The following is a 14734-nucleotide window of genomic DNA, read 5'->3' as shown; positions in this document are numbered from 1 at the left end:
ATTAAGAAATTCTTATCAGCCTTAAAGGCACGGAAGATGTTGGACAATGGATGCACTGGGTTTCTAGCACATGTGGTTGATACAAGTCAAGCAGAGGAATTGAAGCTGGAAGATGTCAGAGTTGTATGCAATTACCCAGAGGTATTTCCCGACGAACTACCAGGGTTAGCCCCAGATAGAGAGATCGAATTTGAGATCGAATTGATTCCGGATACTAAACCGATCTCTAAAGCACCTTACCGTATGGCGTCGGCTGAATTGAAGGAACTTCAGGAACAGCTAGAGAGTTACTTGACAAGGGACTTATCCGCCCTAGTCACTCCCCATGGGGAGCTCCAGTACTTTTTGTGAAGAAGAAAGATGGGTCTATGCGAATGTGCATAGACTACTGAGCGATAAATAAAGTGACGATCAAGAACCGGTACCCTCTACCACGGATTGACGACCTGTTTGACCAGTTAAAGGGTGCCACCGTCTTCTCTAAGATTGACCTGAGGTCTGGCTATCATCAAGTAAAAGTGAAAGGGATGATATACCAAAGACGACTTTCCAAACAAGATACGGACACCATGAGTTTATAGTTATGCCCTTCGGAGTGACAAATGCTCCTGCCTTGTTTATGGACCTAATGAATCGGGTATTCTCAGCATTTCTTGACAAATTTGTGATCATCTTCATCGATGATTCCCTCATCTATTCGAGAACTCAAGCGGAGCATGCTGAACACCTGAACATAGTTTTGCGAATTCTTCAGGAGAAGCAGCTGTATGCGAAATTTTCCAAATGCGAGTTCTGGCTCGATCGAGTATCATTTTTGGGTCATGTTATCTCTAAAGATGGAGCAATGGTAGACCCAATCAAAATTGAAGCTGTGAGTAACTGGAACAGGCCAAAGAATGCCAGTGAGATTAGAAGCTTTCTCGGGCTAGCAGGCTATTACCGGAAGTTCGTAGAGGGTTTCTCTAGAATTGCAACCCCTATGACAACTCTCACACAGAAGAATAAGAAGTACGAATGGACAGACGATTGCGAGAAGAGTTTCACAGAATTGAAAAGGAGATTGACCAGTGCTCCAATTCTCACTCTTCCGGAAGGTAACGAAGGGTTCGATATGTACAACGACGCTTCCAGATTAGGACTCGGAGCCGTACTCATGCAGAATGGCAAGGTCATTGCCTATGCCTCTAGGCAACTCAAAGAACATGAAAGAAATTACCCCACTCATGATTTAGAGCTAGCAGCCGTGGTCTTTGCTCTCAAGATATGGAGGCATTATCTATATGGAGCACAGTGTAAGATTTATACAGATCACCAGAGTCTAAAATATTTCTTCACACAGAAGGACCTAAACATGAGACAACGTAGATGGCTTGAGCTAGTCAAGGACTATGACTGCGAGATCTTCTACCATCCGGGAAAGGCGAATAAAGTGGCTGACGCACTCAGCAGGAAGTCCTAGGCCACCTTAGTTACCCGGAGCTATTTTTAAGTTCGAGGACAAACTTTTATGAGATATGGGGGACTGTAACACGCATAGAATCCCTAGAAATTTTACATGAATTTATGCATGATTAAATAGGTTTCATGTGGATTCTTCTTTAAAAATATATATATAATAAAAAGAACCAAAAAGAGGCATGACCAAGGATTGAACCTTGGACCTCTTAGTGAGTGGTTCCATGTTATAACCAGTAGCCCCAGCAGGGGTGTGTTGATATGAAAAGAGGGAAATTATGGTTAAAGGTAAGGAAAGTGAAGACTCTCTTCACTAAGGAGGAGAAGTCCAAGTTTCCTTCCTCTTCTTACAATGAAAAGAGAGTTTTACTTCCTCCCTTCATTTAGGATGAGTAAAAGAAAAGGGAAGGAAAAGTTCATTTTTTCTTCTTCCTTTCATTTGGAATAAAAGGAGAAAAGGAAAGAGAAAATTTCATTTTCTTCTCTTCCTCCTCCCTCCTCCTCTCCACCGAAACCCAAGCCCCTTCTTCCTCACCATTGCCGAACCAAGCAAAGGAGTTTCTCTCTAGGAAAAGCTTCACAACCAAGGTTACTTCTCTTAGAGAATTAAGCGAGAGATGCAAGTATCCCCTCACCTACAGTACAATAGTTTTCGTACGCTTTATGTTTAAAGGTTGTTGAAAAAAAAAACTTAGGGATTTCCTTGCAAGTTTCGGCCAAGATAAGAAGTTGTGGTCACTTATGGTTGTCAAGTTTACAATTTATGCTTCATGTTGTAACAAAAAGTCTAGAACCTCACTCTTGAGGTTTCGGCCAAAATGGAACATAAGGTTTAGATCAAAGTGTTGAAACCTAAGCATGCTTGTTTATGCTCCTTCATGATACATGATTTATTACATGTTGTTAGTTAAGTTTTCATGCTACATGTTGTGTAAACAAAACCTAGAACCTTACCTTAGGTTTCGGCCAAGATGGAACATAAGGTTTAGAACAAAGTGTTGAAACCTAAACATGCTTGTTTATGCTCCTTCATGATACATGATTTATTACATGTTGTTAGTTAAGTTTTCATGCTACATGTTGTGTAAACAAAACCTAGAACCTTACCTTAGGTTTCGGCCAAGATGGAACATAAGGTTTAGAACAAAGTGTTGAAACGTAAACATGCTTGTTTATGCTCCTTCGTGATACATGATTTATTATATGTTGTTAGTTAAGTTTTCATGCTACATGTTGTGTAAACAAAACCTAGAACCTTACCTTAGGTTTCGGCCAAGATGGAACATAAGGTTTAGAACAAAGTGTTGAAACCTAAACATGCTTGTTTATGCTCCTTCATGATACATGATTTATTACATGTTGTTAGTTAAGTTTTCATGCTACATGTTGTATAAACAAAACCTAGAACCTTACCTTAGGTTTCGGCCAAGATGGAACATAAGGTTTAGAGCAAAGTATTGAAACCTAAACATGCTTGTTTATGCTCCTTCATGATACATGATCTATTACATGTTGTTAGTTAAGTTTTCATGTTACATGATGTATAAACAAAACCTAGAGTCTTACCTTAGGTTTCGGTCAAGGATGAACACAAGGTCTAGGGCAAGGTTTTGAAATCTAACCATGCTTGTTTTACGCTTCCTCATGATGTATGATTTTCTATACAATGTTAGATTGAATTTCCATGTCTTAAGTTGCATGAAAAACCTAGAAACCTTACCTTTAGGTTTCGTCCAAGGTTGAATTAGAGGCTTAGAGAGAGTTGTAGACCTAAACTATACTTGCTTTATGCTTCCTCATGATGTATGATTTCCTATGCAATGTTAGGTTGAATTTCCATGGCTTATGTTGCATGAAAAACCTAGAAACACCACATTGAGGTTTCGGCCAAGGTTGAATATTAGAGTTAGAACCTCACTTATGGTTACCAAAGGACTCATTTGCTATGCTATGTAGGTTGCAAAAGTTTCATGCTTTAAATTGATTAAAGGAAAATTTAAAACATGCCTTCATGTTTCGGCCAAGATAAGAAGAATGAGGTTAAGAAGCTACCTAGGGTTCCTAAGGTCTTACATGCTATGATTAATGATTATGAAGACTTAGGTAGTTGATTTCATGTATCCATGTTGATTGAAAATATATGATGTATGTTTATATGTTTCAGCCAAGCATGATTTAGGGCTTGTAAGAAGTTTCAAAAACCTTAATCATGTATGATGTTGACTCTTATGATATGATATGAATTTTTATGTCACCATGTTATTTGATATGTGCACTTTATGTTATCATGTTATGTTTTTATGAGATGCTATATAATGTGCACTTCATGTTATCATATTATGTTTTTATGATATACTATATGTTATGTGGACTTGGTGCCATCATGCTATGTTTATGCAAGGCTTATGTAAGATGAAAAAGCCTAAGAGATGCTTCCCTTAAGTTGGGATCAAGAGCACTCTTCATGATATGACAAGAACATGAAATGTTATGATATGACAAGAACATGATATGTTATGATATGACAAGATATGACATGCTATTTTACTTTGTATGACTTGTACCAAGGGTGGGCTCCACAAGCGCCCCTAGGTCGATGGTCTATGAAACGGGCCTAGTAAAAGGGATGAGCTCCTAAGTGCCCCTAGGTCGATGATCTATGAAACGGGCCTAGTTCCTAGTAGGTTCAAGATTTGCTACCTTGGATCTATTTATGATGCGCGCATTTATGTATGTATGTGGTACAAGCCGGGCCCTTATGTTGAGATTATGTTTAAGTATGTATATGATATATGTTTTCAAAAGGACATCTTGTATATACTCATTTCATGATACATGTTTTCAAAAGAACATCTTGCTTTTACAAGTTCATGTTATATGTTTTTCTTTATGCTTCTTAAAGATGCTCTTGAAATATGTCTATGATGCTTATATGATCATGTTACTACTTTATGTTTACGCTCTCACATGATATGATATGACTTTACGTTTATGCTCTCACATGATATGATATGACTTTATGTTATGCTCTCACATGTTATGTTATGATTTACCAAATGAACATGTTATCACTTTATATTCATGCATGAATCATGGTTTTTGTGAGTAGGAAAGAGACTTACTAAGCCTATGAGCTTATAGTTTTTATGTTTCCTTGTACTGCAGAAAAAGGAAAGGAATGACTAAACTAAGAGGAGCAGCAGGAAGGGCAAGAGTGTGTGTGGCAGTGGCACGGTGGAAGAAAACTGCTATATGTTTTTAAGTTCTAAGTTTGCATATGAACCATATGTTATCTTTATGCTTTGATAGTACTTTAACTAGTATGGATAGTTATGCACTTATGTTCTTCATGTTCATGCTAGTATGCTTATGATATCATGAATTACGTTTCAAGTAGTTGGTATTAATTAAGTTGTATGCATGAATACTAGTAAGTCTACATGTTCAGTATGATAAGTATGATGATTAGTGTAGAGAAAAAAAAATAAATAACTGTTTCTGCTGCCATGATTTTATATGTATGCATGTATGTAAGTAAGTAACCCCGTCCCTCCTTAAGCAGTGGGAGGGCGGACGTTACATTTCGGACCGTAACACTTGGAAGGGTTGGAGCTCCTGCATGATGATGCTCTAATAATCAAAGCAGTCATAGCCAACAACCATGTGACCATAGTTTTTGTTGATACCGGGAGCTCTGTCAATGTGTTGTTCAAGAATGCTTTCAACAACATGCAAATCGACGCTAGTGAGCTCCAGCCAGTGGCCACTTCATTGTACGGGTACCGACAATGAGGTAAGACCAGTGAGCCAAATTAAGCAAGCCATATCTCTGGGTAGCGAGCCCCCAGTGAGGACGTGGAGAAGCACTTTCATAGTGGTGGATTCACCATCCTTGTACAATGTTATCCTGGGAAGACCGACACTGTACGAGTTCCGGGCGGCAGTCTTCACTTTTCATCAAAAGATTAAATTCCCTGTAGGAGACCAGATCAGGGAAGTCAGAGGCGAGCAACTGGTCTCTCGCAAGTGTTACACTGACATGGTAAGAGTGGAGGCCCGTAAGGCCCAAAGAAACTAAGATGGCGGAATCCACGTCATCCAAGAGGATCCCTTACCTATAGTTGAGGAGCCCATCCCTTAAGAAGAAGTCCAGCTCTAGCTAGAGTGACCAAAGAGCATCACCTGTATATCAGGCGATCTGCCGATCGAGATCAAAATAGATCTGGTCAAATGTTTGACGTGCAATAGGGACGTCTTCGCTTAATCCCCTGAGGAGTTGCGGGGAGTCAAGCCCAAGGTAGCTGAGCACAAGCTACATCTTCTGCCTGATACTCGGCCAGTCAAGCAAAAGAAGTGGAACTTCTCGTCCAAACAAAATAAGATCATCCGAGCTGAAGTAAACCAACTCTTGAAAGCAGGGCATGTTAAAGAAGTATAGTTCTCATCCTGGCTCTCTAACATGATCCTTGTGTCCAAATCCAACAATAAGTGGAAGGTCTACATCAACTTCCAAGACCTCAACCGAGCTAGCCCTAAAGACTACTACCCGTTACCAAGAATTAACCAGATGGTGGATTCTACTTTAGGTTGTCATAGGATCTGTATACTCGATGTCTATCAAGGGTACCATCAGATCCCTCTCGCTCTGGAAGATTAAGAGAAGGTTAGCTTCGTCACAGTCAATGACACTTTTTGCTATATGGTTATGTCGTTGGGTCTACGCAACACAGGATCTACGTATCAATGAATGACTAACAAGAACTTTCGGAAGCAGATCGGGGGGAATGTGGAAGTTTATGTAGATGACATCCTCATCAAGTCCACCACAACCACTAGCCTTATAGCTGATGTGGAAGAAACTTGTGATACCCTACGACAATATGACTTAAAGTTAAACCTACTGAAGTGTTTGTTCGGGGCTCGAGGGGTAAAAATTCCTAGGGTATCTCGTTACTGAGTGAGGAATCGAAGCTAACCCGGAGAAGGTTCAGGCCCTCCATGACATGCAAACGCCTAGGAATTTGAAGGAAGTACAGAAACTGGTGGGTAGGATTACAACACTCTCTAGGTTCATATCCCGATTTACAGATCGGGCGCTCCCCTTCTTCAAGGTACTCAGACGGGCTGCCAAGTTTCAGTGGGATAAAGAGTACAGCAAAACTTTGGAGGAATTAAAACAACATCTGGAGACCTTACCCTCCCTATTTAAGCCTATTGCTGGAGAGCCTCTCTGGGTATATCTGTCAGCTACCTCTGAGATCATGGGGGCAGTGTTGGTAAAGGAGCAGGATGATGTACAGTGGCCAGTATATTTCTTCAGTTACTTATTGAAAGGGGTCGAGTCCCGATACACGACCTTGGAAAAGTTGGTTTATGGATTGATCCTCATGGCTCGCCGCTTAAGACCTTACTTCTTGGCACACCCAATCATTGTTCTGACCAACAACACCATGGGGCCTTACTAACATGGAGGTAGCTGGTCGACTCATCAAATGGGCTACCGAGCTAGGAGAATACGAGATACAATATTAGCCCAGAATTTCGATTAAGGCACAAGCCCTGACAGATTTTTTGATGGAGGTCCATCAGTCTGACTCTGAAAAAACCTAGAAGGTCTTTGTAGATGGGTCATCCATTCAGCAGGGAAGCGGAGTAGGGATACTGCTAATATCCCCTCAGGAAGATATCATGCAATTAGCCGTTAGGATAAATTTCAGAGCCACCAATAATGAGGCAGAGTATGAGGCGCTATTAGCAGGATTGCAGGCAGCTCGGTACATCGGAGCCACTCGGGTGGTCATTTACTCAGACTCTCAGCTGGTAGCTCAGTAAATAGTCAGCAACTTTGAGGTTAACAGTGAGAGACTACAATTATATAGGGAAGCATATGAGAAAATGAAGGAGGGCTTCAAGGAAGTCACAGTGACTAAGATTCCCTGAGTAGATAACGGAAGGACTGATGAACTAGCTAAAATGGCCAACTCTTTGGTCACTTGGGTATTGAATAGGTCAATAGCCCAGAGCTTCTTGATAGTCCAGATCGATCTACAAAACAATATGGATGAGTCAATTGACTGGAGGGCGCCAATGATCATCTATCTTCAATAAGGCATCTTACCTGCCCAAGGCGGAAGAAGCCAGATCTATCAGAAAAAGAGCGTATGCGTATACACTGATAGGGGATCAATTGTACAAGAGGGCCTTCTCCTGACCCCTGCTTAGATGTTTAGGCTCGGACGAGGTGGAATATGTTCTGCAAGAAGTGCATCAAGGGCGCTGTGGTAACCATGTAGGTGGAAGGACATTAGCTCGCAAAGTACTCCTGGACTGGTATTTTTCGCCTACCTTGCAATGGGGCGCTCAGTAGTTGGTAATCACCTGCCTCTCTTGACAGAAGCATCAGAACCTGACCCATCGGCCGACAGATATTTTGAGAACTTCCATAGTCTCTTTCCCCTTCGATTAATAGGGTATGGACATTGTATGACCTTTTCCTATAGCTTCCGATAGGAAACACTTTCTACTCGCGGTGGTGGATTACTTTTCCAAATGAGTGAAGGCAGAGGCCATGACCAGGATAACGGAGGAATTTGTCATCCAGTTTCTGTGGAAGAACATCTTGCACCGATTCAGAATCCCATACAAGTTAGTCTCAGACAATGGTCGACAGTTCTAAGGATGCAAGATTCAAGAATGGTGCCGAGGATTTGGCATCACTCAAGATTTCACGTCCGTGGCCTACCCACAAAGTAATGGGCAGACCAAGGTCACCAACAGGGAGATAATCCGAGGATTAAAGGTCAAGTTGGATCATGTGGGTGGCGATTGGGTTGAAGATCTCCCGAGCATTCTTTGGGCATATTGTACAACCCTGCGAGAAAGTACGGGACTCACATCTTTCCATCTCATCTACGACAACGAAGTAGTCGTGCCTATCGAGGTTGGAGTCTTGTTCGATCGGCGGTTACTGTATGACCCTGAGAATGTTGAGTGGCGACTTCTAGAGTTGGATCGAATCAGTGAAACTCGGAAAAGGACGGTTGCCCGGTTAACCGCATACCAGCAAAGGATACGACAAACCTATGACAAGAAGGTGATTCCCTGCTTCTTTGGAGAAGGGGATTTAGTATGGAAAAGGATCAGATCGGTCGGAGAGGTAACTAAGTTAACACCTCAGTGGGACAACCCTTATAAGGTCATTAAGAAGCTTGTGTCCGGTGCTTATTATCTAGAGGATGCTCAAGGTAGAGGTTTGGAGCGTCCTTGAAGTGCTAATTACCTCCAACCTTATTATGTATGAGAGTATGATTCTTTGTAACAGTAGTTGTTTGCTAAAAAGATCTCATGCCCAGAGATGAGAGCTACTGGCATATGAGCAAAACCTTGGCTGGTTAAACCCGACCCAAGTTAAGCTTTCGGTCAGGCGTTTCGGAAGTCCTCATGGGAAGCCCTTGAGTTACGAACGTAGAGCTTAGATAGATCCTACTACAAGCCTCAGACCAAGCTCATCAGCCCTGGTTGGTCATCTCAGCCAGGGTGGGCAAAGATTCGAAAAGATCTATCACATACAGTTCTAGGGTTGGTGACCTAACACACTATACCTCACTTACACATGTGAAACTAATCCAAGAAAAATAGGAAAACCCCTAGGAAAAGTAATAAGGAGCCATAAAGCAAGCCTTCATAAGCAGGAAACAAGATAATATAGGTGCTAGATGAGGAGGTCATTGAAATTAAAAAAAAACATCATCCGACATTTCTCTAATGATCCGATGATGGTCCAAGAAATCATCGGGAGGATCAGATGACAGGTACCCTCCCTCTTGAAGTTGTTGGACTACTCCTATCGCTCCATAGTCCAGCGATCAAAGAAAACGATCTCCCACTTGAGAGCCAAACTCTGGACAGTGCAGGTATTCTGCCCGATCAGTCAAACGACGCTCGTTCTCTCCCACCGTGTAAGTCTCCAAGGCCTAGGCTGACTGAGACAATGCCGATCGGGTTTGAGATAGTTCTACTCATAATGAGTCCAGCTCTGAGTTTGAGATTCCAGATCCCTTCTATGGTCTATGAGGAGCATGTCCTTAGAGTTAAGTTCCTTGGTCAGACGACACATCTCTTGTTTATGCATGAGCTTGAAGTCCTCTAAGGCTACAATTTGTTGAGCCAGCTCTGACTGTGCCTTCTCACTGAGAGCCAGCTCCTCTTGGTACTTAGCTTCAGAGGACTAGTGGAACACTTCTAGTATCTTCTCGTCATCCCAGAGCCGGTCAGTCTCCAGTTGCGCTTGGCCTAGGGTCTGTGCCTGGGATGCGTTTACCTTTCTCAAGGTCTCCACCTCTTCTTTAGTTGGGAAATGACTGAAGAGGGGTCAGAAAGTTGAGACTCTAGATCGGATACACGATCCTTTAAGATTTTATTTTGCCGCTATATATACGAGAAGGTCTAACTCAATAGCATTGACTGGGAAAAAGCCTATTCATATAAACAAGAAGTCAGGATAAGAAGAAAGGAACAATAAGAAAGCAAAGACTTATTGCTGTGGCACCTTCGGAGAATTGGTCCAACTGAGCCGGTAGTGGGATGGTAATGTAACAACCACCCTTCTTACTGCTACTACTACCTAAGGGTGACCGTTACTTAACCACTAACTCTACTTAACCGGTGTGATTAAAAACCACATGGAAACCCTACCGAAAAATTTCAACAGAATCTCCCCTGTACCGGTGACCTTAAACTGATATACAAACACTGTATACATCAGCCATAGGCGGCTGAAACATATATCAGACAACCACGCAGTTTATATATATGAAAAAGAATCAAAATACTGAAAGAAATAACTCTATCAATGCATGATAAAATCACTCCAATGAAAATAGCATATACAAGTTCTAAATTCTTTTAACAATTCGACGGAAACAATCTTAATAAAATTTTCTAAGCTAAGTCCCAAGATCTCTCCATAGTCCTGGCATCACACATCGTCACAGCATCTCGTTGTCGCCTTCCTTCTTATCCTTTTCCTTTATCTTTTATCTGCAGTAGGAGGAAGTGCAGTCTATAAGCATAAAGCTTAGTGAGCGCTATCTAACTCACAAAAACTCGATATGCATGAATATAAATAAAAACATGCTAAAACTGAATACTAACATATAAAGCTACTCATGCTCATAAATAGTAAAGGAATCATACTAACTGAAATACTAAACATGTATAGCTAATCATGCTCATAAATAGCAAATAACAGTAAACTAACTCATGCTCTTCTATTAGTAAAGAAACATACTGAAAGGCTAAACATGTAAAGCAAGTCTATACTATCATGCTTGCATAAAGAACTTAACTTACTGAATTCTAAACACCTTCTGTATCTTATTTCACTTGCTTAAAGACTTATTCTTTAATACTTATGTGAAACTTATTTTTTAATACTTTTGTACTGATGTGAAACTTATTTTACTTGTTCAAAAGCTTATACTTTTAATACTTCAAAATAATAATCAACTTCTCTTGGGCCCAGACATAGTACCATTTTATACGCATTCCCTAATAGGTTGGGGTAGCGAGCCGCCAATCCTAAAAGAGCAGACCTTGGTCTACCAGGGCCAAGACCTCGGAATTAGACACCTGGATTTGTTTAACGACAACCTCGGAAGTCGGGTACTAGCCTCTTCTTAAAAGTAAAATACTTATAATCTTAATTACTTCTTCTTTAAATACCTTGGCATTTTAATAGACACCTTGTGTGCCAAAAATCCCTAAAGTCTTGACTTTGGGATCTACTTAAGGCCTCGGCCTTTTCTTTCTTTTCTTTATCTTTCTTATACTTTTTTTTATCTTTCTTATACTTTTCTTTATCTTTCTTATGCATCTATGAATGAAACTAACTATGTAACACATAATCATGCATAGAATACAAAAGAAATCTGCACATACAATACTTATCAAAAATCTTATTTAGAGGGGATGAGTTCTCATATATACTCTAACAAAACTAAACTAAATGCTTAAAATGATATACTTCAAGGTGTTTAATCTCAAATGCTTAGTCTAAATTAAAGCATCCAAAAGCACTTCACCTTTAGAATACCACTTAACACTACTCAATTAAAACATAACTGCTAAAATCTTTCTCCATCTAACTGTCTCAAATCTGAAAATAACATGCTTCATATAAGTTCCTATGCAACATTAAGAGACAAAGGTCCAAAGGAAAAACTACTATAATAAAATGCAGAACTTGGATTGTATACTAATGCTTGCAAGAACTAATCTAGGAACTAGCATATATGGTAGAAAACTAGAATAAAAACCCAATGAAAATCCATCTTTATCTGCTACGAATCTGTCCAGGAAACCACATACATTACCAAAACCGAAACCAAATGAAAGTGATAGAAATGCTAATGTTTACATGCTGGAACTTAAGGTTGTTCATACTATGATACGCAAGGAAACTAATACTACATATTTTAATCAAGGCTATTCTTGCTCATCAAGGGAATGGTAACTTCAAATCTGTACACTCGAAAACAGGAATGACACCAAACTGCAGCTAAGGGAAAAATGAAACCTCGTGCTTACTGGAATAACCAACAGAATCCGTAAGGGTTAATATAAGTTCACAGCAGTAACTAAGGCTCTAAACAAAAACAACATCTAATAAATTGTTCTTATCAATTTTAAGCTATCAGAGACTTGGTTCGGGTGGTACCAATTGGTAAGTCTCCATGGCAGCAAACTAATAAAGTTAAGTTATAACCACTAATACTCTAAACATTGCTTATCTAATGATTTGCATTCTTAAACTCATCTCTTGCAAACTGCTACACTCCCAATCAGATAAAATGCCGCCACCCACTGCTGTATAGAAGAAAAGACCCGAAATCCAAATCCTGAAGAACCCAATGAACACATAGCAATGTGTCCAATTACAAATAGTATAGAATTTGCTACTGGAAACCTAAAACCCTAATTGTTCTTCATGCTCATTGCTTAGAATAGCAAATTCTGAACTGCACAGCAACTCACGGCAGCAATATAAATTCCTTGCTCCCTACTTCATGCTTCGGAAAATAAACCACATGCCTAACTATACATCCTGATCAAATCTGAAACAAGCAACTCACGGCAAAAACCCTAAACCGACAATCATCACAAAAAAAATTTGAAACAAAAGGAAAAGAACCCGGAACTATCCTACTGCAGGTGAGAAGCAACTCACCCTTGCTCTTTAACTTACAACCGAGAAGATGGCTGCTAGGTTTCGGCTATTTTCAAATCTCGGCGTTCCTTTTTGTGTCCGCGTGCCCCCTTCGACGAGAGAAGCTCGGGTCCAAGAAGATCTCACGGAAGTGTCTTTGTTTGACCACCGGAGGCGAAGCCCGAGCTGCGGCTGCGTTTTCGCCCGAGAGGAAGTCGACACCACGAGAGAGGAAGGAATCGCGAGATTAGGTCACGGGAATAATTCCCTTCTCCTCTTAACATATCCCTTTTATAACCTAGGTCTAACTTTGTTCTTTACTATAACTTAAATATTTTTCTCTCCCTCTTAGGTTAACACAGCCCGCGAGCGCAGTCGGTCAAGCAGGTTTTTCTCGAAGCCACAGATCGCAGGTTCGATCCTCGCTGCACCCCTTTTTCCTCTTATTCTCTGTTACTAACTTCTACCTTATATACATTTTATTCCATATATAATTAACAAAACATTTGCAGACTAGTTGGCTGGTTGGGTTCGGCTGAGGTTCGGCTCGAGTCGAGGTCGTGGGTTTAAAACTTGGCTTCAACATATTCCTTTTCTCTTTTTTTTTAAACTTCTTCCTCTTGGTAAAAATACCAAACGAACTACAAAAATTGCATAAAAATTTCTAAAAATCTCTAGAATATTTTAAAAGTATTTTCAAATATTTTTATGGACTTTTAGAACTCTAAATCATGAAATTTGGGGTGTTACAATTCTCCCTCCTTTATAAAAAGTTCGTCCTCGAACTTAGAATAATTCTGGACAGTGGGTACTTGTTAAGTTTGGGCAAAAGAAATTGACACAAAAAAAAAAAAAGTAGGTAGCCTTAGTATCAAATAAGACAGTAGCTAAATGCTAAAGGTTAGTTATTTGACCTGTGACTACCACGGAGGCACTGGCAGCTTCTTCCTTAGTGAGAGAAAATACTGTGGCATCAGTTTGAACTGGTGGAGCTTCCAACCTTCCCTGACTGAGATAGGGTCCCTCTAGTGATGTTATCATATGGTGTAACTGTGTAGGCCTGCCTCCATATTGCACTGACTGTTGCTGAGGTGCCTTAAACTTGTTAGGACATGCTTTAGCTAGATGTCCTTCTTGCCCACATGAATAACATCCGGTCGTACCCAAAAGACAGGTTCCTAGATGCACTCTTCCACACTTAGGACAGGGAGGAAACTTGGTTTGCTTGTTTGCTGGACCTCCCTCGTGGCTACCTCCTGAATTCCATTGCTTCCTTTTATTACCCTTGCCCTTCCAGTTCTGATCACTTGAATGAGCTCTCTGATTCCCCACTGTCTTGTCTTCTAACTTTACTGGCTTGAGTAGCGCTTGTTGTGACTTGATGCTGTTCAGATAGTGCTCAGCGACTAATGCCCTGCTGACCAGCTCTTCACCAGTCAGTGGTTGGTGAGTTCCATTACTCACATTAAGTGCTATTTCTGGCCTCAGCATTCGGAGCATCAGTCTGACTCGTTCTTTCTCTGTACTTACTAGCTCTGAGCAGAGATGAGCTAGCCTATTGAACTTTTTGATTGCTTCTTCCACCGTCAGGTCACCTTGTCTAAATTCTATAAACTCCTCATAATATTTATTGGTAATCCGTTGGCGGAAGAATTCTTCGTAAAACTCTTCCTCGAAGTCAGCCCAGCTCATCTGGTTGACTATTCTCTTACTCTTAACTCGCTCCCACCACATACGAGCATCTCCAGATAGGCAAAAAGAGGCACACTTGACCTTCTCGACTTCTGGCCAGTCAAGAAGCTCCATGGTGCTTTCCAGTGTCTTGAACCAAGCCTGAGCATCCCAGGGCTCAGTCGTGCCTGAGAAACTCTCTGGCTTTAGTTTCAGCCACTGTATCAGATATGCTTCTTGTCTTCTAGGTGTTGTGGGGACTTCCAGGGCAGCTGGTGGAACCTCAGTCACCACTGGAGTCTCCACATTAATGGTTGGAGGAGTGGGAGGGACTGACTGCTGATTCGCCATCAGATTGACGATCACTTGCTGCTGCTCTGCTACTTGTCTCTGGAGTTGAGC

The 14734-nt window shown here is 40.9% G+C and overlaps 1 protein-coding gene across 1 annotated transcript; it reads right to left on the bottom strand.

The window, feature by feature from the left end:
• Positions 1-10442: 10442 nt before the first annotated feature.
• LOC122030540 lies at positions 10443-14342 on the bottom strand. The gene is made up of 2 exons (XM_042589751.1): positions 13576-14342; positions 10443-10494 (listed from the first exon to the last, which is right to left on the bottom strand). The coding sequence occupies exons 1-2, from the start codon at positions 14159-14161 to the stop codon at positions 10484-10486; spliced, it is 597 nt and encodes a 198-aa protein (XP_042445685.1). The 5' UTR covers positions 14162-14342; the 3' UTR covers positions 10443-10483.
• Positions 14343-14734: the final 392 nt, after the last annotated feature.

This window comes from Zingiber officinale, chromosome 10B, assembly GCF_018446385.1.
Source record: "Zingiber officinale cultivar Zhangliang chromosome 10B, Zo_v1.1, whole genome shotgun sequence".
Taxonomy (NCBI): domain Eukaryota; kingdom Viridiplantae; phylum Streptophyta; class Magnoliopsida; order Zingiberales; family Zingiberaceae; genus Zingiber; species Zingiber officinale.
This window is presented reverse-complemented; position numbering and strand designations above follow the sequence as displayed.

Coding starts and splice junctions, on each gene's coding strand:
- LOC122030540 (XM_042589751.1), bottom strand. CDS start 14,161: ATGCTCCGAATGCTGAGGCCAGAAATAGCACTTAATGTGAGTAATGGA.